The 25,287-nt window shown below is 39.3% G+C and overlaps 1 protein-coding gene across 10 annotated transcripts in view; it reads left to right on the forward strand.

Moving 5' to 3' along the window:
• AMPH (amphiphysin) overlaps nt 1-25,287 on the forward strand; it is a 232,316-nt gene that overhangs the window by 105,482 nt on the left and 101,547 nt on the right. For all 10 annotated transcript variants that reach the window (XM_032244465.1, XM_032244463.1, XM_032244468.1 and 7 more), the window contains one exon: nt 19,085-19,139. In XM_032244465.1, coding sequence (XP_032100356.1) covers nt 19,085-19,139 — 55 coding nt within the window. The remainder of the gene's footprint in view (nt 1-19,084; nt 19,140-25,287) is intronic.

Raw genomic sequence — 25,287 nt, forward strand, 5'->3', positions numbered from 1 at the left:
AATTTGTGCTACTGTTAGTGATGTTAACATCTATCACTTTGTGATGGCAGAGCTCAACAGATGATATGCTAGTATCTCTAGTACAGAGTTAACACAGAAATATTGTCTCTTAAAATTAATAAATATTTAATAAGTAATATTTCCTAATAAATATTTTGTGGGGATATACTTTGAGACTGCAAATGTCCTGTTTCTCATCAAACCTTCGCCTATTAGTTTTATCCACTGGCACGTCTTGTCTAAATCAGCAATTACTCTTATGCTTGCTATATGACAAATTATTTAGAATTCCTTCTGAACTTATTAATTAGCATTCTACTTGTTGGTAAAATTTTTGAGTATTGTGTCATTGTACAATCATTTTGCAAAATGTTCACTCTGCCCTCACTCCGGGTAAAAATTTTTTCTTCTTAATTAATTAATTATATTAGCAAGTACTTATGGATTCCTATGTTATCCAGTGGGTTACAGTACATTACTGTTAGCTGTTTTGGAGTTTAGTTGCCCCAAATTTAGCCAGTGGAAACTCCTAGGAATTGACTCCTTTGTCCTTTTGACGGATCTGCATCATTCTCTGACAACATTTTTACCTTTTTGGTACAAGATGTTTTAGGATCTTGTTGTGCTTTTCCTTGCCCAAATAGCTTGGAATCAGAAATTTTTTCTTTCCAAGAAATCCTGTTTTTGTTTTTGGTGGAGATTGGTATTTAGAAACTAAGATCGGGGTTCTAGGTGTATTCTTTGCTTCTAGGCCTTCTAAGTTAACAGAATATATATGTATGTACACACACAAAACACACGTGTATATACAAGTATTTATACATGCAGACATCTATATTATCTATCAACACGTGTATATACAAGTATTTATACACGCAGACATCTATATTATCTGTCTATCTGAAACCATGACCCTTCCAACTGCAATTCAGCGTCTCCTGCTTTATTTGGGCCTTCCCCCTTTCTAAATTCGTACCTCCCTCTTAAAGAGTAAGAAACCTGGCCTTATGTATATATGCTGTGTCTTTTATGTAACCAGTCTTCTGACCATGCAGGCTATCTCTGTCTCCTGTGCTGCACCAGTCCAGCATCCCCTGCTTTCCGGCTCTCTAAATGTGGGCTGATTCCCCACATTTAGATTCCCACTTACACTTTCCCCTTCCTTCCGCTCTGGAGGCCTGCTGACCAAGAATCCTCACCTACTCAGCACCCAGCTGAGTTCCCCCTTGCTGATGGTATGCCTGCTGCATTCTCTCTGCCCTCACTCCTTGCACTATGCCTTATGCGAGTCTTCCTGCTATACCCACTCACTCTGCCTGTGCATCACAGGAAGTATCCCACTTATTTAAAATACTGGCACCTAAATCAATTTCATAATGGAGTTTGTAAAAAGAAAAAAATCAATGTCTATAGAATAAATTTGACCCATGGGCTATAACAATACTAAACATACGAACATTATTACACATAAGTGTAGTAAATGATAAGCATTATTAAATGATTAGCCTTGAGGAAAAGGTAACAGTTAATGTACGGCCATTAACTTAGCAAGCAGTTTGCTTTTTAGAATTTAGGATGGCAGTTATCAATTTAAAATGTATGGTTTGTTTGTATTTACTCTAAAAGAATTAATGTGGTTCTTGGGTTTTGGAAGTACAAGACCCTTGCTTGAGGTCTTTTGATCCCAGCCAGCTCATTGTAACCAGTGTTAATTCATCTTTTCAGGAGTTTCTTATGATACTGTAGTAATAAATTTCACAGGGTGGTAGATTTGGCTTTAATTATCCCTGTCCTACTGTGTCCATTGAGGGAAATCTCAGCAGAATTTTCAACACTGGGATGAAGGCTCACTCATGCCATGGCAGTACAAATTACAGGTTTATTATATAGGGAGCATATTTCTTCTGTTGTTGATTTTTAATACTTTTATATAAAACAGATGTTATTCCAGTCATGTGTTTGAGAAAAGGAGAGTAGAAAAATATTATATTTAAGTCAATAGTGACATCGAAGGGCTCTTTATTATCACTGTGGTCAAAGTATTTGAAATGCAGTGTCTGTCACAGCAATCATGACATTCATTTAATGGTATGTTATTCTGTGTGGGATTAAGTGGTTGGTTGTCTTTATGTTTAGCTTACCACTCATTGCTAGATATCTTTTAGCAAAGCATCATAAGCCTAAAATTGGATCAGGCTTATCATTGGGTCCTTTATGTAACGTGCAAGGATGTTAAATGGAGAGAAAAGGAAGTGGGAAGTGCCTTGGTGCTGGATAAAGACTCATCAAGGTCTTAAATAGACATGGCAAACCATGGAGACAGAATTCTAGTGACATTTCAGCAAAAAGCATATATGAGAAGCTCCTGCTGAATGTCCTGGTCTCATATGGAATTCCTCCAATAGAGAATGAAAAGTCTGTAGATCAAGAAAGCAACATAGAAATAGAGTGGGTGATATTTCCTTTCCTTTAATGAAATATGAAAAAGAAAGAGATGATGCATGGAGGGGTATGTTCTACTCAATCTGCACTTTTCCTAAAATCTGTCTACCTTTTTCCATATGTTAAAAAATGTATCTGACTCCACACATACTTTTTTTTTTTTTTTGAGATGGAGTCTCACTCTGCTACCTAGGCTGGAGTGAAGTGATGCGAACTCTGCTCACTGCAAACTCTGCCCCGCTAAGTTCAAGCCATTCTCCTGCTTCAGCTTCCTGAGTAGTTGGAATTATAAGTGCCTGCCACCATGCCCAGCCAACTTTGGTATTTTTAGTAGAGACAGGGCTTTGCCATGTTGGCCAGGCTGGTCTTGATCTCCTGACCTTAGGTAATCCACCTGCCTCAGCCTCCCAAAGTGCTGGGATTACAGGTGTGAGCCACTGCACCCAGCCCACACCAACATTTTAACACAGAAAAATCTCTGACCTCTTGTCTGGGGTAGTTTCCATAAGATACCATCTTAAGAATATGTATTTACACAACTTGGAGCGAATTCTACTTGTTTGGATATTTTTTTTATTCTGTGCCCACTGTATAGGACACAAATTATTGGTACCTAGAGTTTGCTTTGGGCTTTCTCTCACATTTATAGCACTAAATCTTTCTTTGGCCACCCCTGTGGATTTGATCACACTTCCCCTTTTTGTTATTGGCAGAGGTCAATAGCCTATCAGACAAATAAATGGCTTTTCTTTTTAGGTATCCCGTTAAGGAGGTTGATTTGAATCAATCAATGCTCCGATGTAATTAGAGGCAGAAAGGAAGTTGGTGCAGTGCATAGTTAGTGGTCTCTGTCTGACGGTGTAATCTTGGGACTGAACTGCTGGCTTCCAAACCCTTTCCACTTCCCTCACTGCAGCTGCTTCCTTATGATTTGACTGCCCTTCCCAGATCTGCCATCTCCTTATGCTCAAGTCCCATCATTCTTTAAGGTCAGCTCACAAGGAATATTCTAGTGGTATTTTCCCCATCCTCTCAGTCAGGAGTATCTCTTCCTCTGTGTACTTCAGTAATACGTTATTTGTTATCCAGTTTTCTGACATGACAGTAATTTAGCTGTGTATCTATATTCTCATTAAATTGTAAACTATTTAAAGGAAGACTCAATGTTTAGTTATTTTACAAACTTTCAGTAGCTTCTAGTACTTGTTAGGTGCCTAATAAGTACATCCCAGTTTTGACTTGCCTCCTTGTCATGCTTATTCTCTGTATTTACCCTTTGCTTTGTGTATTATGTGTTGCCTCACCCATTTAATATAAAAGCTTCTCTTTTTAAAAACTCTATGTAAACTTTATTTATGACTATACATGCAAAACATTTATAAATAAAACATTGGAAGATTGAAGTCATCACTATATTAAAAGGCTAATATACTGTGACTAGGGAGAGTTTATTCCTGGAATGTAGATGGTTGATTCCCAGATGAACACACTTTTTTTTGATAAGATGATATCTTACAGAATTTAGGCCATATAAATCATAACTCCAACAGAGTGTTTTATAGATATGGTTAAGCTGATTCTAAGATCATGTACATATGTATATATACATACACACATACAGAGAGAGAGAGACAGAGAGAGAGAGAGAGAAGCAAAGGAGTTAGAATAGCCAAGATGATTTATGTTTTTGTATTTCTATATGCTTTTTATTTTTTAACTTCATAGATTCAGAGGGTTCATGGGCACAATTTTATTCTATTTATGGCTATGTAGTATTCTGTGGTATATATGTACCATATTTTCTTTATTTCACAAATGATAGGTACCTAGGTTGATTTCATGTCTTTGCTATTGACAGTAGTACTGCAGTGAACATGTGAGTGCATGTGTCAAAACCCCACTTTGTATGTTGTCATTTACTCTACCTCTTTTATCCATTGGTGAATGCCTGACATGGCTGGGGCTTGATCCAACTTGGATTACAAAGGCTGGAGCAAAGTTTTGTTCACTCCTGGTTCAAAAAATACCCTGGTTCCATGATGCCCATAGGTATCTGCTGACATAGTATTTTCAGTCTTCTAATAATTTTACATACATTTACAAACAGTAAATAATTTTAATCATGCCTAAGAATGTTTTTCTTGCCTTAAGTCCCAGTTATGTTCTCCAATTTGTATGATTTTAAAATATTTTCAATATACTGTGATTTGGAATAAGATTATTCTCTGATAGGATAATATTTTTACCAGAGAGCCCTGATATATTTAATTGATATCAATTAATTGCTATGAAAAACTTATTTTGTAATTATGGGTCTTGTTGCCTGAATTCATACTGGATTTCATTAATCTTTAAACTCAATAATCGCATAGTATTCTGTAAGTGAATTGGTACATGTCTGCATCTCTGGAAATAAACTTTACCTAGAGATGCTGTCTTAGTTGGTTTTTTGCTGCTGTAGCAGAATACCACAGAATAGGTAATTTATACAGAAAGAAAATTTATTTCTCACAGCTCTGGAGGCTGGGAAGTCCAAGGGTATGTTGCCAGCATTGGCTTAGCCATCTGATGAAGACCACCCCATGGCAGATGGGTGGAAAGTAGAAGCAAGTTAACATGACAGAGGAAACTGGGTTGAACTTATCCTTTTTGTAAGCAGCCCACACTATGGTAACTAGCTCACTCCCATGATAGTGGCATTAATTCATTCACGAGTATGAAACCTGCCTGATCTAATCACCTCTTAAAGATTCTGCCTCAACACTGTTGCAATGGTAATTACATTTCAAGATGAGTTTTGGCAGGGATGTTCAAACTATAGAATTCCCCCCTGGTCCCTCAAAACTCATGTGCTTCTCTCAATTCAAAACACATTTATTCCATCTTGACAGCCCCAGAAGTCTTGTTCCAACATCAATTTAAAAGTTCAAAGTCCAGAGTCCTGTATAAATCATATGTGAGTGAGACTGAAAGCATGATTCATTGTGAGGCAAATTCCTTTCACGTGTGAGTCTGTGAAATCAAAACAGGTTATCTGCTTACAAAATACAATGTTTGGACAGGCATAGGATAGACATTTCAATTAAGGAGGATAAATAGGAAGAAAGAGAGAACTGGTCCCAAGTAAGCCCAAAACCCAACAGAGAAAACATTAAACCTTAAAGCTAGAGAATAATCATCCTTGACTCTATATCCCACTTACTGGATACACTGTGGCTGGCGTTGGGCTCCCAAGGCCTCAGGCAGCGCTGTCCCCATGACTTTGCTAGGCTCAGTTCATCCAGCTTTAATGGGTTGGATTTCCATGCTGGTGGCCCTTCAAGGTCTGTGTTTTCAGTACCAGCCCTGCCCCCAGGGCTCTACTGTGCATTGCCCTAGTAGAGTTTCTGTGACACCACTGCTTCTGTGGCAAGTTTCTGCCTGAATTCCAAGCTTTTTATGAAATCCTTTGAAATCTCATGGGAGAAAGAAGCCATTTCCTCAGAATTATTCCGTTCTGTGCACCTGCAGAATTATTACCATGTGGACACTACCAAGGCTTACCACATATGGAACAGTGGGTTGAGCTGCTCTTGGGGCCATTTGAGACACAGCCGGGCTGGCCAAATAGTGCTACACTAGGATGTAGGGAGCAGAGTCCCATGGTTGCCCTGGGCAGTGAGCCTGTGGAACGTACCCCAGGTTCATCTCCCAAAACCATTCTGCCCTTCTAGAGTTCTGAGCAGCCTAGAAGATTTTCAGAATGATTGTGGGGTCTTTCTCTCATTGTCTTGATGAATAGCACTTGGCTTCTTTCTGGTCATATTAATCTGTTTAACAAATGGTCACTTGGCTATGCCCTTAGCATTGTGTCTCTGACATGCTTTTTATTCTTTACATAGTCAGGCTGTGAATTTTCAAATCTTTTTGTTCTGCTTTCCTTTGAATTATAAATTGCATAGTAAGTCATTTCTTTTCTCTAGCATCTCACTATATGTAGTTGAAAGTAACCACAAAGCAACCTGAAGGCTTTGCTGCTTAGATATTTCTTCCACCAGATATCCTATCGCATCACTATATTAGTCTGCTCTTACACTGCTATAAAAACCTACCTGAGACTGGCTAATTTATGAAGAAATGAGGTTTAATTGTCTCATGGTTCCTTAGGCTGAACAAGAAGCATGGATCGGTAGGGGCCTCAGGAAACTTACAATCAAGGCAGAAGGTAAAGAGGAAGGAGGCACATCTTACATGGCTGGAGCAGAAGGAAGAGAGTGAAGGGAGAAGTGCTATATACTTTTAAACAACCAGATCTCATGAGAACTCACTCACTATTAGGAGAGTGGCAAAGAAGAAGTCCACCCCCATGATCCAATCACGTCCTACCAAGTTTCTCCTCCAACATTGGGGATTATAATTTGACATGAGATTTGGGTGGGGACACAAATCCAAACCATATCATCCCTCCTCTGGCCCCTCCCAAATCTCATGTCCTTCTCACATTTCAAAATACAACCATTTCTTCTGAATAGTCCCACAAGTCTTAACTCATTTCGTCATTAACTCAAAAGTCCACAGTGCAAAGTCTCAGACAAGGAAAAGCCTTTCCACTTATGAGCCTGTAAAAATAGAAAACAAGTTAGTTACTTCCAAGACACAATAGGGATACAGGCATTGAATAAATACACCCATGACAAAAGGGAGAAATTGAGCAAAATAAAGGGGTCACAGGCCCCATGCAAGTCTGAAACCCAGCAGGGCAGTCATTAAATCTGAAAGGTCCAAAATAATCTCCCTTGACCCCATGTCTCATGTCCAGGCCACAGTGACACAAGGGGTAGGCTCTGAAGGCCTTGGGCAGCTCTGCCTCTGTGGCTCTGCAGGGCACAGCCCCTGAGACTGCTTTCATGGGTTGACGTTGACTGCCTGCAGCTTTTGCAGTTGCAGGGTGTAAGCTGTCAGTGGATCTACCATGCTGGGGTCTGGAGGACAGTGGCCCTCTTCTCACAGCTCCATTAGGCAGTGCCCTAGTGGGGCATCTGTGTAGGTAGTTCAACCCCCTGTTTCTTCTCTGCACTGCCCTAGTAGAGGTTCTCCGTAAGCGTTTTGCTTTTACAGTAAACTTCTGCCTGGATATCCAGGTGTTTTCATATGTCCTTTGAAATCTAGGCAGAGGCTCCCAAGCCTCAGCTCTTTCCCTCTGCATACCTACAGGCTTAACACTATGTGAAAGTCATCAAGGCTTACAGCTTACATCCTCTGGAGCAGTGGCTTGAGACTTATTTGGGGCCCTTTTAACTATGACTGGAGCTGGAGTGGCTGGGATACAAGGGGTGGTGTCCTGAGGTTGCTCAGGGCACCAGGCCCTGGGCCAGCCCACGAAACCATTCTTTCCCGCCTAGGCTTCAGGGCCTGTGATGGAAGGGGCTGCCAACAAGGTCTTTGAAAAAATGCCTTCAAGGCATTTCCCCCATTGTCTTGGCTGTTAACATTTGGCTCCTTATTACTTATGCAAATTTCTGCAGCCAACCCTCTCTAGAAAATGGGTTTTTCTTTTCTACCACATGTCCATGCTGCAAATTTTCCAAACTTTTACACTCTACTTCCCTTTTAACCTAAGTTCCAGTTTCAGGTCATTTCTTTACTCATGAATATTATCATAGGCTGCTAGAAGCAGGCAGGCCAAGTCTTGAGTGTTCTGCAGGCAGGCCAAATCTTGAATGTTCTGCTGCTTAGAAATTTCTTCCACCTGATACCCTAAATCATGTCTCTAGAGCAGGGGCACAATGCCTCCCATCTCTTTGCTAACAAATAACACAAATGACCTTTGCTCCAGTTCCTAATAAGTTCCTCATCTCCATCTGAAACCTCCTCAGCCTGGACTTCATTGACTATATTACTGTCAGAATTTTGGTTACAACAATTTAATGAGTCTCCAGGAAGCTCCAAACTTTTCTTCGTCTTTCTGTCTTCTCCTGAGCCCTCCACATTCTTCCAACCTCTACCCATTACCCAGTTTCAAAGTTACTCCCACATTTGCAGGTATCTACTACCAAGCAGTAGGGCATTGCTTGGTACCAATTTTTTGTATTAGTTCATTCTCTCACTGCTATGAATAACTACCTGAGACTGGGTAATTTATAAAGAAAAGAGGTTAATATTGGCGTATGGTTCCACAGTCTGTACAGGAAGCTTGGATGGGGAGGCCTCAGGAAACTTAGAATCATGGTGGGTAGTGAAAAGGAAGGAGGTGCATCTGACTTGTCTAGAGAAGGAGGAACAATGTGAAGAAGGAAGTGCTGCACACTTTTAAACAACCAGATATCACGAGAAGTCACTATTATCATGAGAATAGCAAAGGGGAAGTCCACCCCCCATGATCCAGTCACCTCCCACCAGACCCCTCCTCCAGTACTGGGGATTATTGTTCAACATAAGATTTGGGATGGGACACAAATCCAAACCATATCAGTTACCCTCAGTTTCTACATTTCGTAAATTCCACAGATCATGGACATAATTCAGCTAAGGTCTTTGTCACTGTATAACAAGGATTCCCTTTTCTTCAGGTTCCAATGCCTTGTTCCTCTTTTTTGTTTAAGACATTATTAGAATGGTCTTTACTGTCCTTATGTTTACCATGATTCTGGTCACAACCACATAAGTAATCTCTAAGATTTTCTTACAGCTCTCCTCTTCTGAGCCCTCACCAGAATCACTGTTAATGCTCTGTTCACAGCCATAAAGGCTCTTTTTAGCCTTCTCCAAATTCTTCCAGCCTCTACCCATTACCCAGTTCTAAAGCTTCTTCCACATTTTCAGGTATTTGTTATAACAACAGCCCCACACTCTGGTATAAATTTTCTGTCTTAGTCTGCTGCTATAACAGAATACCACTGACTGGGTAATTTATAAAGAAAAATTTATTTCTCACAGTTATGGAGGCTAAGGAGTCCAAGGGCATGCCATCAGCATCTGCTCAGACATTAGTGGAAGAACAGAAGGTGAAAGCAAATGCCCAAAAGAGGGAAGAAATCAGGCCAAAGTCATCTTTAATACCAGGAACCCACATGATACTGGACCACCCCCATGATAATGGGATTAATCCATTCATGAAGATGAAGCCATCGTGGACTAATCACCTCCTAAAAATCCTACCTCTCAACATTGTTACAATGGCAATTAAACTTCAACATGAGTTTTGGCAGGGACATTGAAACCATAGCATATACTCTTAGTTGTAGCTATAAATTTCTAGGGGAGTTCTTTAATGTTGAAAACCACCTTCTTGTGTAAATATTTTCCAGCATTTAAAGTGTTTCCTCTTAGTAATAACTTTTAAGGAACTTTTTAGGTTATTTGATGGATGATATCATGAGGAGGCTCATTTAAAACAATAGTAGGTAACTATTGAGGCATGTATTTGCTATGGATTTATTGAGTGTGTTCTGCATGCCAGGAATTCATCTAGGTATTTCAGAAGCTTCAGTTAAACAAGACAGACAAAGGTCATTGCCATTGTGGATCTTACATTCCAAAACAGGGAGGCAGACAATAAACTGAGCACAATTAATAAGTAAGTAGATTATACTGTCTGCTGGAAAAATGATGAGAGCTATAGAGAGAAAACCAAGTAAGATTTTCAATAAGAAGAGCAAGGGGAATGGTATTTGAATGCCTGGAGGCAGCAAGTTTCAAGTTTTGTTTTTTGAAGCAAAGGGGGGTCAAAGACTAAGACAATATTTGGGAGAAAGAGTGAGGGTCAAAAGAACATTTTCTTAAGAAGGCAGTGTGTGTCCTAAAGAGACTTATTTAGTCCAAAAGGAAAATGTGGCAATTCATCAGGTAAAGGGGAGAACTGATCTGTGTCCTTGAGCAGGCAGGAGGATTTGGGATCCAATACACAGCTGAGGAACTGACTTGAGCGAGGAGCAGGACACTTTATTTAAGGTCACAGAGAATAACTTCCCTATAGATAAAGCGTTATCGAAAGCATTCTTCACTGACTCAAGGCATCGTACAGCTACTGAAAAAAAAACAATTTAGAAAAATTTCTGTTTGGTTCAAGCTTGTGGTCTAGTGCACAAAAGTATTCTTTCTTTTGAAGCAATGGAAGTAGTAGGAAAAAGATACAGAACCTCTTGATGATGTGACTATACTTCCATAATTATGATATATTTTGATATCCTAGTTTCATCACTTAACATTAGTGCATGGGTATACTCTCGCCCCAATTGATAATCTTAGAAGAAATGATTTCTATACCTTTCCACAATCCCGCTTTCAGCTAGCCTTTCCAGGTTCAGTGCGTGTCTCCTGTTCATTTTGGCAAAAATCCTTATCCTGTAAAGCTGCTCGGATAGCATGCTAAATAATCATGAAATTGTTATGTGTTTAGTTATGAGATTCTTAGTTTAACTAATTTAGATATAGTTGTATTCATAATATGGCAAAAAGAAGGGAAGGTGGCCACTGAACTCTTAGTTAAGACTGTCACTCTCCTTTGTAATATTATTCTTATGGAAAATATGTGTTTTGATTATACAATCTTGATTTAAAGCTTTTAAAATGTAAGTATAAATCACCATGATTGCCAATATAATTGACTTCTGTGGGAGGGAGCAGATAGTGGAAACGTGTAGGTGTGAAAAGAATGTATTGGCCCTTACTTTTCAAACTTTTCTGCATTTATCTATAGTGTTGCTATTTATTTCATTTCCAACGCATCCAGTAAATCTCCCCTTTGCTCATTGGCAAATAAGTCTGCCTATTTCATGGAAACGCTAGGGCGTTGCTGTCCATGGTGCCAGATGGGAGGAAGAACACAAAAACTTCTTGTGTTTGAATCTGTTAACCTCTTTATTCTTATTTATGTTATTTCATCAGTAAGAACATCCCTTCAGTTCTAGCCTATCTAAATCAAAAACTTTAGTTTAAATGGAACTAAAAATTGACCCAGTCATACTGCAGATGTCCCAGGCATTAATGTGCCATTTCCTACGAAGCCTGTCCCCAGTTTAAGAAATCAGTCCTAGAGGAAGCTCTTCATGTTATTTTTCTGACGGTTTCCTTTTATCTATCCTACTCTGTTACCCACTTTAATTGCATTTTACCCTGCATTTTAATTAATCATGCCAACCAGGGAGGGTTTAGAGTCCCATTCCTCAGTATTTATTTAGAGACTAATTCCATATATTTTCCATTTCCCCTTGTGAATTAAGCTCATTATTTAGTTTGTATGTTTCTGTCTAAATGGTTCCCAGGTTGACTGTACAATTCTGGTAATGGGATGCAGAGAATGAGGCATATCTCCCATCCAAGCCCAGGGAGACTATCGGAAATGGTTTTGAACATCTGCAGAAATAAGCTACAGTTGTTTTTCAGATTTGCATCAGTTTTATTGGTTCCCATTGATAGTGATTCTCTCTTATAAGTCACATTGTAAGCCCCACCATTGATTTTGCCATTGGCATAGCAATCTAAATGAAAGACATACATTAGAATGAATATCTCATGGTGACTGACTGAAACTTGGAACTAGACATAGTTTTAAGTGTCTTTTTAGCAATTTCATACTAGAGCTATATACTGGCGTATACATCAACACACTTTAGTGTCCATTAAGTGACAGGCACAGTGAAAAATTAAGATTTCCCAGTAACCATCATCTTGAGGCCTTTTAAAAATACGGATTCCTGGGTCCTATTTCAGACTTATGAGTCAGGTCACACTTTGACTTGTGTCTCTAAAGAGTCATTCTATGATGTTAATCACTTGTATACAAGCCTGCAATTGTACACATACAATAAAGATAATGGCTTCTTTGATTGCATATTTTCTCCAATATGTTACCAAACCTGATTAATAAGAATCTTCCAAGGAGCTTTAACAATTTCTAGATTTGCAAGCCCCATTTGACTGGCTTAGGCAAAAGCAGTGACAAAGTATTTTTATATTGAAGACTTTCTACAAGTAGGGCTTTGGCATTTAAAAAGCATTTTGTATATTATCTACTTGATTCTCATGGCAATCCATAATTATAATTCTGCTTTACATGAGAAAACTGAGTATATATTATAAAAATTTTCATTTTGGATATGAACTTAATTATTTTTTCCTTTAGAATTCATTCTTTCTTGCTTCCTTAGGCAGTAATTTATCATATTGGCTTGATTTTTCTCATATCCAATGTTAGTTTGTTCTTTTACATCTCCATAACTTATTCTTGTATACTCTGGGAGCCTCTATTACTGCAGTATTCAAAGCTATAAAATAACTTTCTGAAAAACATAATTGTGTGTTTAATACTTAAAAGTACAAATAAGAAAACAAGGAAGCATTATAAATTCCCAGGTAGCTTGTTTTGGGAAGATTTTTCATCATGCGCCTACCCTATGAAGATATTCATTTACAATAGGACATGTAGCAGAACTTAGGTCAATCAAGCATTTATAAAACACCTACCCTTTGCATAATTTATCATTTACAAAGTGTTAGAGGAATGATAATAGTGTTATCCAGCATTTCCTGAGTGCATGATATGTGCCAGGCACTCAGCAGATACTTTATATGACTTGTCATCCTCAGCCTTCATAATAGCTCTGTGGTGGTGGGTACTGTTATCATCCTCATTTAAAAGATGAGGAATCAGAGGCCTAGAGAGATTAAGTAACTTTCTCCAAGTTGCATGGTTAGAAGTGGCAGAGCTCAGATTTTAAGGTCAGGAGGTATGATCTCAGAGCTCACAGACTTAACCACGATGTGATATGAATCACATGGAATAAACTCTGTGGAATCATGAGCCTTTGAGAAAAAACTAGTGAACGATTGATACCTTTATTTACAGATGAGGACCGTATCCTGAGAGCATGGAGAATGGTGCCTTTAGTTACATTATCGTCATTTATCAACAGTTGCTTCTTTTTCAGCAGCTTCATCCTTCATCATCTTTACAGCCTGGGGCACAGAGATGAAGAGCAGGGGTCTAGCTGGTAGGCTCTTGAGGCAGATCATAGGGCTAAATTAACTCAGCGCACCTGGATTCCAATTCTGGCTTGCCACCTGTTAGATGTGTGACTTTGGTCAAGTTCTCAGCCTGCATACCTCTGTGTTCTTGTCTGTAAAAATGTGCCAACCATATGCAGTTATTGTGAGGAGTATGAGCTAACAGAGTTGTGAAACTTAGAACAATGTCTGGAACAAAGTGACCACTCAGTAGGTGTTAGACTTTGTGATTATTTTGCCAGATCACTTTCATTGTTCCATCATGGACTGAACTGTATTCCCCTCAGAGTCTTTAGCTGAATCCCTAACCCCCACTACCTCAGAATGGGACTGTTTTGGGACATGGGGCCGTTAAGGAGGTGATTAAGGTTGAGTGAGGTCATATGCGTGAGCTCTAATCCAACAGGACTGGTGCCCTCATAAGAAGAGGGAGAGGCAACAGGGATGCACGCACGCAGACAAAAAGCCATGCAAGGACACAGTGAGAAGGTGGTCGGCCACTGGGGGAACTGCACCTGCCAACACCTTGATTTTGGACTTTCAGCCTCCAGAACTGTAAGAAAGCCACCTAGTCTGTGGTTTTGTGTTGTGGCTGCCTAAGCAAACGAATACAGACATCATAAATGGCAATTTCAGAAGTGTTCTGCCAGAGAAATTGTTTTACGGAGTCAGTTCTGGGTTTTTAATGAAAGCTCCATTAGTGCAAAAAGCTCAAAGCAAGGAAGCAGAAATGTAAATTTCAGAGACCCTGATGCTTTTACTTATGAAAAACTCTCATCTTCCCATTTAATAGCACCTGAACTTTTCACAAGGAGAGCTCTATTTCTGAACAAACCAAGAGTGCCTGTAGTGCTCAGTGGCCTAATGTCTTTGATCATAAGTGGATTCAGATATTGTGTTATTAGTCATCTGCTAATCAAGGTGCTGATTATGGCCTCATTAAATCTCATCGCCTTAATAATCTAATTTTCTTCTAAGCTGCAAAAATGATAAACAAGTTTATTATCATTGCTATCAAGATTAAGTTAACCCATTTGAACTCTGAGAAATTGAGCCAATTTTAATTTTGATGTGTTACTTCAGCCATTTTCAGAGAAAAATGTCATCAAAGGCAAAAAGTAATGTAACTATGGGAATGTCTATAGGCTTATGATCACAGATGAGATGACAGGACTCACCTTTGTAAAATTACAACTTTATGAAGTTTTGACTCCTAAGATCCACTTTAAATGCAGATGTTAGTACTGCTGGCTTTCCACCTGAGCCCTTTATAAAATGTCAGCTCACAGTTTCTGAGTTGGAGAAGCAACTTAATGAAAAAATTTTCTCTACTGTGGTGTGATATTTTCTTCGTTTTGTCTTTCTTTTCCTTTTTATAACAAAAGTTACTTATAAAGATAAATCAGTGCTACACTGACCATATATCAGCAAGCCAATTCAACAGCCCATTGCTTGTTTAACTGGTATCAAACTCCTATTGCCTTGAGGTATTTTCCAGACCTGCTTAACCTTACTAATAAAATCCACAGAATTTGGTTTTTCTTGTGCAGTTAGGGCCATAGTGATGCACAGCCCTGCCCAGGGGTTTCATGCACATGGTAGCATGTGGGAACAGTGCCTCTAAATTGTGCAGTGGATGCCACTGCTCTAAGTTTAGTTTCTTAGAAATAATTCATTCTATGAATTTTGTCCATAACTAAATTAATGCCTCAACTATGGCTTCTTTCATATGTGCAGAAATAACTGGGTTAAAAGTAAACTAACAAAATTATACCTCTCTGAAGACTCTTGAAGTCTTGGCATATGTATTTACTGTTATTAGTGTACTGCAGTGCTTCAAAATTTAATGTATCTAAAGAAAAGAAAAGCTTGTCTCATTAATTTCCAACATTCTTTCTCTAGGCTTTTTACCTTTTTGATTAAGGTAGAATTTTAGATGAAATTCAATATGGCTATTACTGAGTGGTTTATGAAACCCAAATACTCATGGGAAAAATTAAGAATTTTAATAATTGTAAAAGAAGAAATTCATTTAAATCAGCCTTTGGTTTATCTGTTTAAATTGAACACATTTATTAAATCATTATTGTACAATTTTGAACTTTCTTCTGCTCTTACATAAACAAATCTCCTCTGGATTTCTTATTTCATTTAAAAAAAATCTTGCTTTCCTTTGACAAGATGAATCCAGTATATGGACTAGAGACTGAATTATTTTCCTTTATTTCTACTGAAGGGAAGGCAATTAGTTAATTGTGGGGCTAAGTTGACCTAACTTTATTCCTTGAACATTTGAGAAAAGAATGCCTTTCCCTGCTACTTTTTTGCTATTTCAGGATATTCTGAGCAATCCTGGTGACTCATAACCAACCATTTTCATGGCCGGCTTTGTATAACTGAGGGAACACATCCTTCTGGGTGAGAAGTGAGCCTTGCTTAACTCAGTGTCCCTGACACATTTCCATGGAAGAAGGACCATGACTAGTACAGCAGAATCCTAAAGCAGACAGCTGAAAGCAGCAGATGTCTGTGAAGTTCTGTGTTTCATCCCCATGCCATTTTTTATTCAACTTCATAAGAGGTGGCTTAGTGGTTGTAAAATAATGGTTTCTCTTCCATTTCTTTCCTTTCTGCTCAATAAATTGATGTTCCAGAGAGATCTTTTAGCTTTGTTTTGTGGATGTAAGTGCCCTAGACAAATAAATGCCCCCAGATTCTATAATTATCTAGTTTGAGAAATACGGCCTTAGTGGCTTCAAGCCCTCCTATTTGTACCTTTTAGGGCTGTTAGTCTTTAGATCGGTTTGGGTCTATATTTGTCCAGGTAAATTTCATATATTATTATATCTTAAATTATCTGAAATCTGATGGGACAAATTATTCTGGAGCTTGCTTCTCTCTCAGTTCCATTCTATCTCTTTCCATCACTTGACCACAACTTAGGCTTCCGTTTGTGAACCATTCAGTTTGTCCTTAATCTTTCCAATTTGATTTTTCTGAAATGTTTCTGTAAATGTCTTTAGTTCTTTTCTGTTCACTAACTCTATTGAGTTTTTTATTGTTGTGGCTGGATTTCAGCCTCTCTTTGCATCTCAGCATTTCCTCTATTGACAGTGAATCATTTTATCGGGCAGTTTGGGTTAGGTTATGTCATGGTAGCAATATCCCAGTGTCTTTCAACAACAGAGGTTGGTTTCTCACTCATAAAAATGCAGGTGGTGGCTGTGCTTTGTGGTCCTTTCACTCTGGGATCCAGGTTGAAGAAACAAATTCTGTATGGGGAGAGGAAAGAAATGGCAGGAGCATGTGATAGCTCCTATGGCTTCAGCTTGGAAGTAGCACGTGTTACTTCCACTCACGTTTCATTGGCTAGGTTAAGTCCTACAGCCAAGCCTGATGCTGCTGAGGCAGGAAGTATGATCTTCCTCCACAGACAGATCTGGTAGGGAGATGCAGCATAGATTGACAATAATAAAATCTACCAAAGCCGTATTTTTTCCACTTTTTGCATACTCAGAATGTGACACAATGCCCTCACATAATGGATGTTTAGTAGGGGAAAGACCCACTTCTTTTGTTCCAGTATACTTTCTTGGTGGTATTGAGGACTTCGTCCTGACTTCTCTGGGTCCTCTTCATCATCTGCTTTTATTCAAGTGTTGATCATCAGCATTTTCTCTTTGTTCGTCTCTTCCTCTCTCTGGAAATAGTTTTCTACTACACTTTACTGTTTGGAACCCCACCATGATTTGCTTTATTTTCTGTAGTTCATGGAAATTTGCCATCACACAAACTTTCTGAGTGTTTCAACAAGATAATAGAAACATTGAGTTTTGATTTAAAACCATGTTGAGACACTAGAAAGGGAATCAATTCTTTAGCACTTTGATTTCTGCTTTGCCATTCTGAATAGAACCATTCTGTTTGAAGTTTGTACATGCCAGCAAATGGGCTAACCCTAAGCTTTTGTCTGGTAGCAACTGGGTTTATTAAGCTGCAACAATAGCTTGAGCTTAACTCAAATACAGAATACCTCACCTGAGTGTTGCATAGCTTTCAAGGAAATAATGTCACTATACCTGTACAAAACAAGGGCTATATGGAAAATATCCTAATTCAGAATCCCTTTTGCCATCGATCATAGTCTTACTTCTTTTCAGTTTCTTTGTATTAATCATTATTTCTAAATGTGATGGGCATTTTGTTTTTGTACTTCAACACTTTGAATGGCTGTTGCAATGCTAAATGTAATCTGCCTTGTAGTGCAATTTTTTTTTTTGCTTATATATTTAAGCTCCCCCAGTAGATTATAATGAAGAAAGAGGTCCCCTCACCACTCTTTTGGGTAAATACTAACAATGTTTAAATTGAACATGACTATTGAAGTTGCTGTCCTATTATTGAACTTAAGGTGGAGTCCTGTATGCTAGCTCTCTACAATTTTGTTAAATGACTAAGCGATTAAAATGCATGCATATTTAAAATAGATTTTCAGCTGTAGAGTCATAGCAGCTACTGTTGGTGCCCAGCCATATGTCCCTGATAGCTACTTTTTCTGAGCCCACTAGACTGACTTGCTAGCGTTAGCAACTCTTTGCCTGAGGGCTTCTCTGGTTTTTGGATCCCTCTCTGCCCCTATATAGACATATTGGGGAATTAATGTTCCCTGGGAGCAGCCCAAGAAACACGGCTGACAAGAGATATTGGATAAACGCCCCAGCTTCCTTGCCTTTCAGTTAGGGTGTATATAGGGTGTTTTATTGGCGCTGTCTTCCAGAGTTCCCCAGTGGAACTGAGGCCCAATTGCCCACAGTGGTAACTTGCTTGATAATGTACCCTGTATCAGCTGTCTTCCCTTCTCTGCCTCACTTCTCTACTCTCCTATTGGCATTTCTTTGATTAACTCCAAATCAAGCTATTTGCAGTCTCATCTCAGTTTCAGAGAGTCTCGGAATTTCTAAAAAGTTATTTAAACCAAAACAGGCATTCATGTGTCAACATTTATAATTTAACAATTTCTCTCTTTCAGTGCAGTCCAATAAAAATGTAATACAAACTACATAGCTTAGAATTTTCTAGTGGCCACATCCTTTAAAGTGAAAAGAAAGAGGTGAAATTTTAATAATGTGGTTTAATTCTATATATCCAAAATATTACCATTTTAACATGTAGTCTATATAAAATTAATGAGGTTTTTTTTTGATGCTTCATCTCTAGAATCTGTTATATAAAATATACTTATACTGTAAATGAAAAATACCCTTACAGTACATCTCAATTGCAAGTATTCAATAGCTATGTGTGGCTAGCGGCTACCATATTAGATAATGGTGATCACTTCCCTGCTATTGTGACCCGTGTGTCAAAATCTAGAAATTTGATAGCTCTTGAATTAGAGGTTGTGTAATGAATTGTATTGTCTATTAGCAAAATCTTGCCTTCTTTTGCCCTTTGAAGTGGAAAAAAATTTCTGTAAATATCTAGACTGATGGATACTCTTGCCTTGTTTAGCCTGTGTCTACATATTTTTTTCTTTTTTTCAAGAATGAGCTTCTGGCAATTGAGCTTCTCTCAATGTTACATTGAGACTTAACACTTCTTACATGTTTTCATGCTAGCTATAGACTAGATGTTTAGCATCTGTGCTTGTGTTTTTCAGGCAGAGGGCACCAGACTTCAGCGAGAACTCCGAGGATATTTAGCAGCAATCAAAGGTAATGTGTATAAGTTGTTTACTGCATGTTACTAAGCACAGGTTGTTCTTGGAATTCATGAGTGACAGGATTGAGTGTTAATTACAAAGCCATTTGGCTTCCTGGCAAGATGGGTGCTTGAACACAGGTGTTCCCTTCCACCCACCCCCAAATTCCCATTGAAATGATAATCAGAATATATAAGGAAAAAATATGCCTGCCCTTATGCTGGAAACTAGAAATAAATGCCACCCACATGCCAGAGATTTCCAGGAAAATTTCTTAGAGTGAGCTGGAGACCTTGTTTAAGAAAAGCTGCAGCTGGTTTACCTCCTGAGGAAGACCACATTCCAAGAGTAAAGCACTTATAGACTCGCACCTAAGCCCTCCCACTGGAAGGGGCAGGACATGGTGGCAGAGGCAGGAGGAAGATTGTCAGCAAACATGGCCCTGGACTGGCTGTGACTTGTGTATACCCGCAGCACTTGCAGCCCTACTGACGTGCAATGCACAGGAATGGAGAGGCCTTGGCATGAGTTTCTGGACTCAGCCATGTAAGGCAAGGAAATGAGGCCACTGGAGGAGGGAAAAGAGAGCAATAGGGAGGTGGGCTCAGCCTATGTCTGCTACCCATCAACACACTGCCTGCCCTGGCTCACAGCCAAGTATGCCCACAGATATAATGTATCATAAGGCAGATTTTGTGGGGAAAGAATTGATCATCTGACAAGGGGTACTGGGAAAACTGGCCAAACACTTAGAAAACAGTGAAATTCTCAACCTCACACTTTACTCCCTCCTTCCTAATTCCAGATATAGTAAAGATTTAAATATGTTGTTTTGCTGCATTCTACTAACTTCAATAGGGATAGCACCAGGTTCAAGGGGCTGAAGAAGGGAAGCCAGAGTCAGCAGACGAGACACAGCTGTATTCGTGGAAAACTTACAGAGTGGGCCCAGTCATGGCAGGGCTGGGCAGGAGTACCACATAACCCATTGGTGGCAGGCTGGGAGGAGAACTGCATCCGTTTGGAAAAAGCAATGCAATTTCTGTAACATTTTCACTTAGCACCCTCCACCTAACAACATCCACCTGGCAACCTTTTTTTTAACCCAAAAGACACGGCCTCAATCCCTTTTATGGCCTGCTTCCACGGGACTGGCTGGGGCTCAGATGTTCCTTGTAGACAAGGAACGAATGTCTGGGCTGGCCACTCCCAGATTTCTTAGCTCCAAACTCTGAACACATACTCAGGTGCATCCACCATACAGGTGCATCTCAGGGTGTGCTTATCACTGTCAGGTGTGTCTGCCATCCATCGATATGCAAAGAGATGTGCTTAAGTACTGAATAAATTATAGTAAATTTAGTCTCTAGGGTTGTAAAGGAGGTCTTTATAAGGGTTACTTCCAAGGCAGAAACCCATAAAGATGGAGAGATTTGACCTTGTAAGTATTTAAAACTTAATATATTTTTTAAAAACTCCATTTTGACAACATGTTTAATGAAAGTAAATCAAGATATAAAGAGCTCAGCGAGTAAACTAAATGAAGGTTAGTCGGTTAAGTAAAAAATGGGCAGAAGACTCGAGGGGAAAATGAGCCAAAGAACTACAGATGGGTGATAAACGTGAAAAAGCCTTATCCTCAAAAATAATCAAAAAATATAAAGTAGCATCAAAAAGAAGATTTTATCATTTTTACTTCAAATCTTCGAAGACATTAAAAATAAAAGACTGCAGTATTTAATATTGGCAAAACTCTGGGAAGCAGACCACATTCATGTGTTGCTGGGAGGATAGCTTTTCTGGAGAGCATTCAGGAAAGGTATTTATTTATTTATTTATTATGCTTTTTAACATACCAGTTTCATCCTAAGAATTTATTGTCACAATTTCAATATGGATATGTAAAATTGATTACAAACATGTTATTAAATAATAAAATATCAATAATAAAAAATTGGCCAAAATAATAAAAATTAACAAAATTGATTTTTAAACTAAAATATATTTACTAATTTTATAGCCAGGCATATCATTTTAATTCTCATAATAGCTCTACAGGCAGGTAGTTTTATTATCTTCATTTTATAGATAAGAAAAATGAGTGATAGCCAGGCACAGTGGCTCAAACAGCCTTTAATCCCAGCACTTTGGGAAGCCAAGGTGGGTGGAGCACTTTATGCCAGGAGTTCAAGACCAGCCTGGGCAACATGGAAAAACCCCGTCTCTACTGAAAATACAAAAGTTAGTCAGGCATGGTTGCACATGGGAGGTGAAGGTTGCAGTGAGCCGAGATCACGCCACTGCACTCCAGCCTAGGTGACTGAGCGAGACCCTGTCTCACAAAAAAAAAAAAAGAAAAAGTGAGCTTTTTAAACAGTTTAAAAAGCTCATCCAAGGTCACATGCCAAGGAAACAACAGTGCCAGATTGCATATTTTTTTCTGTTTCCCTCCAAAGCCCTGACTTTTATCTACTGTCTTACTGCCTTTGAACTACATGACCAGTGGTAAGGCATTAGTTTCACAAGTCAGAGTTCATAGATACAATGGAATAATGGCAGCCTATCTATTACTTTTTAATGAGCAGTTACTAAGTGCTAGAGTCTGTGCTAAGCATTTTAGACATATTCCCTGTTTCTAACTTCCCAACACCGCTATATCAATGTCATTAACTTGATTTTACATTTGCAAAGAAGTAAGCCTCAGAAAATTTAACTTCCACAGTTTGATGGAATTACTCCCAAATCAACCTTAAGTATTTGTAACAGTTCAGTCAGAAAATAGAAGCCACTCTAGGTATTTTTTATTATTGATTTAGGTTTTGAACTCAGAAGTCATATGTTATTTCAAGCACAGGACATTTTCTGGGTTAGTTGATTTTTTGAAATGTGAATACATTTGTTGAATGAAAGTGAGTTCTGTTTCCCAAGTGTATACAATTTGGTCTGTGCTGCCTCTTTTATGTGGAGCCTGCTGCTTATAAAGACTGGCATAATTTTTTTCCTTAATGTGATCTAGAAGAATTTCCTGAGAGTGAGGATTGAGCTCCAGAGAAAAGCTGTATAGAGCATCAAATAACCCTTTCTGGCAGACTGTGCCAGCACTCCAGTGCTAGTGGTCACAGCTCCGAATGAAGGAGAAAGGAATTTGATCAGCTTTTCCCCATCTTGGGTTTGTTAACATCAGCTGATTCACTGATGTTAACAAGCAGATCTGTTTAAAATTACTTTGTCCACAGCTGATTGGAATGAATTCCTAAACAGGCCACAGCTAAGTTTCTCAGAGCCCTTAATATGCTACAGTCAACTCCAGAAGTCCTGTGGGGCAGGTAGGAATTCCGAGTTATTTGACTATGGGACCCTTCTGTCTTCTCAAAGCTTTGTGAAGAATGAATAGTGTTCCTGGGAACATATTTTGGATTTTGGGACCAAACTTGAAAACAAGGTATATGTTTGTGTTAATCCATTCTGACACTGCTTGTAGTCATACCCCAGCCTGGGTAATTTATAAAGAAACGGAGGATTAATGGACTCAGTTCCACATGGCTGGAGAGGCCTCACAATCATGGCAAAAGGTAAAGGAGAAGCAAAGGCATGTCTTGCATGGTGGCCGGCAAGAAAGCCTATGCAGGGGAACTGCCCTTTGTCAAACCATCAGATCTCATGAGACTTATTCACTATCATGAGAACAGCCGGGAGAAACCTGCCCCCATGATCAGTTCCCTCCCACAACACATGGGGATTATTACAATTCGAGATGGGATTTGGATAAGGACACAGAGCCAAACCATGTCAATGCCTTAAGTAGATAATAATATATATTTTCAAAGGCTTTCATGGGCAATTTTTCTTGTTTTCACAAGGAGAGCTCTGGGTAACTAATCCTGCTGTAATGCTGGTAGCATTCGGGCAGCATGAGAGAGAGTGATGCCTGGCCCTGGAGAGTCGTGGGTCCTGGGGCAATTGTGGGAAAATCATTGAGTTTCTTAGTTGCTTTGGGTTCCTCTTCTATTAAGTGCTCCAGTTCTCTCAGGAGCTCCCAAAAGCCCCCAAACTGGGATTCTGTGAAGTTGGGTTAAGTGAATTCTAGTTGGTTTATTATGACTGATCTCTGGGTAGCTTCTCTTCTGTGGGTCTCTGTGATTTTTGCTGATGCTTATGCTTTGTGGGGCAGATCTTATGTTTGCATTTATTTTAGCAGCAAACACCTCTGGAACTCCATTTGTGTGCTGGACACTGTTCTAGCAGAGGGAGATGCAGAGATGAATAAGACAAGGAACTCATAGCAGAGATGAGGAGACAGTTAAATAAAAAGGCCAGATAGGTATAGTAATATGTATTAGATGATTTTGCTCAGTGCCGTCATAACAGAGGACAGACTCCCACCTTAGGAGGGGCAAGAGACTGGGGCAGGAATGGTTCTTCCAAGGAACTTACACTTGAATGGACCCAAGAAATGTGGTCATATGTGGCCATTAAGTGATTATGTTTGCTACAGAGAGGGAGATTTTAGAGGGACATTGCAGATTGAAGAAACAACTGAACCAGGAGGTAGAAGGAAGCATAGGTTCTTCAGGTAATAGAGCAGTGAGATACAAGAGGAAAACTGAGCTGGATGAAACATGGAAAGATAAGCAGCATTTGTATAAAGAAGTACTCTAGGCCGGGCGCAGTGGCTCAAGCCTGTAATCCCAGCACTTTGGGAGGCCGAGGCGGGTGGATCACGAGGTCAAGAGATCGAGACCATCCTAGTCAAAATGGTGAAACCCCGTCTCTACTAAAAATACAAAAATTAGCTGGGCATGGTGGTGCATGCCTGTAATCCCAGCTACTCAGGAGGCTGAGGCAGGAGAATTGCCTGAACCCGGGAGGCGGAGGTTGCGGTGAGCCGAGATTGCGCCATTGCACTCCAGCCTGGGTAACATGAGTGAAACTCCGTCTCAAAAAAAAAAAAAAAAAAAAAAAGAAGTACTCTATGTATCATATCACATGGGGATTTTATTCTATCAATAGAGAAGAGAGTCATTGTTAGTGTTATTGTAGGCAAGGGAAAAAGTCCCACGGTCAGATTAGCATTTCAGAAAAATAGTTATTGTGATTGTGTAGAATTCAGGCTAGAAGAAGTGAAATTGAATGGGGATTTAGCAGAAGTCTAGTCCAGTAGTTCAATTGCCGAGACCAGCTTTGTCATAGAAGCCCCAACCCAGGTGGCACTGAAGGAATTAAGAAACAAACAGAAAGATAGAACAGCAAAGTGGGACTTCAGGGAGCTACCAGCCTTCCGAACTGAGATCGTTAATTAGACGCTGACTCAGATATTTATTCTCTCTGAACAGGTGATTATTATCAACAGGCAGGTGTTCTGTGTTTTATCATAGAACCAAGATAAACTAGGCAGACAGCTGGTGTCTGCTCACCACGGATCAAAGACAACCCAAAAAGCGTTCTCCATGAGGGAGCCACAGGGGCAGGGTCACACATCCCGTGGTAAAGAACTAGTTTAACTGGTGTATGATATACATATATTGTTTACTACTTTAGAATGCCCCAAGCAGTTTTCCACCTGGGGGGCTGGCTCGGTTTTCCTCGCTGTCATTCTCAGTAAATAATATAATTCATCACACATGCTAGGACTTTTTCCCAGCATTCAATAATAATATTAGCTAACATTTAAGCACTTATGTGCCAGGCAGTGAAATCGGCATTTTGCATGCCTCAGTTTATGTCATTTTCCCTACAAACTTGTGGCAGGTATGTTCATTGGTATTTTACACTTTGGAAAACTGAGGTTATTGATGATTAATAATTTGCCTAAAATCACATGGATCACATGTAATGGAAATAATTGCAAATAATAGTCTTGATTATTTTGTTATGTTGCCTCCAAAAACATTTTGTATTGTGATGGCTGACATTTGGGCATTTGCTTGTGCCAGCTACTTTGCTAAATTGTGTTAGGTGGATTATGTTATCTAATCTAAATCATATGTGATGAGTACCTAATCGAGGGAAGGGCAGTGGGCAGGAAATGAAGGGGCTAGATTTGAGATTCAGGCAGAATTGGTGTGTCGTGGTGACTCAGCTTTGGGAGGATAAATCTGGGATGACTTCTAGTTTTCAAACTGGGGTAACTCGGTGGCATTTGTGACAACTGGGAAAAGGAG

The sequence above is a fragment of the Sapajus apella genome, unplaced genomic scaffold, assembly GCF_009761245.1.
Source record: "Sapajus apella isolate SASKATOON/1434 unplaced genomic scaffold, GSC_monkey_1.0 scaffold54, whole genome shotgun sequence".
NCBI classification, from domain to species: domain Eukaryota; kingdom Metazoa; phylum Chordata; class Mammalia; order Primates; family Cebidae; genus Sapajus; species Sapajus apella.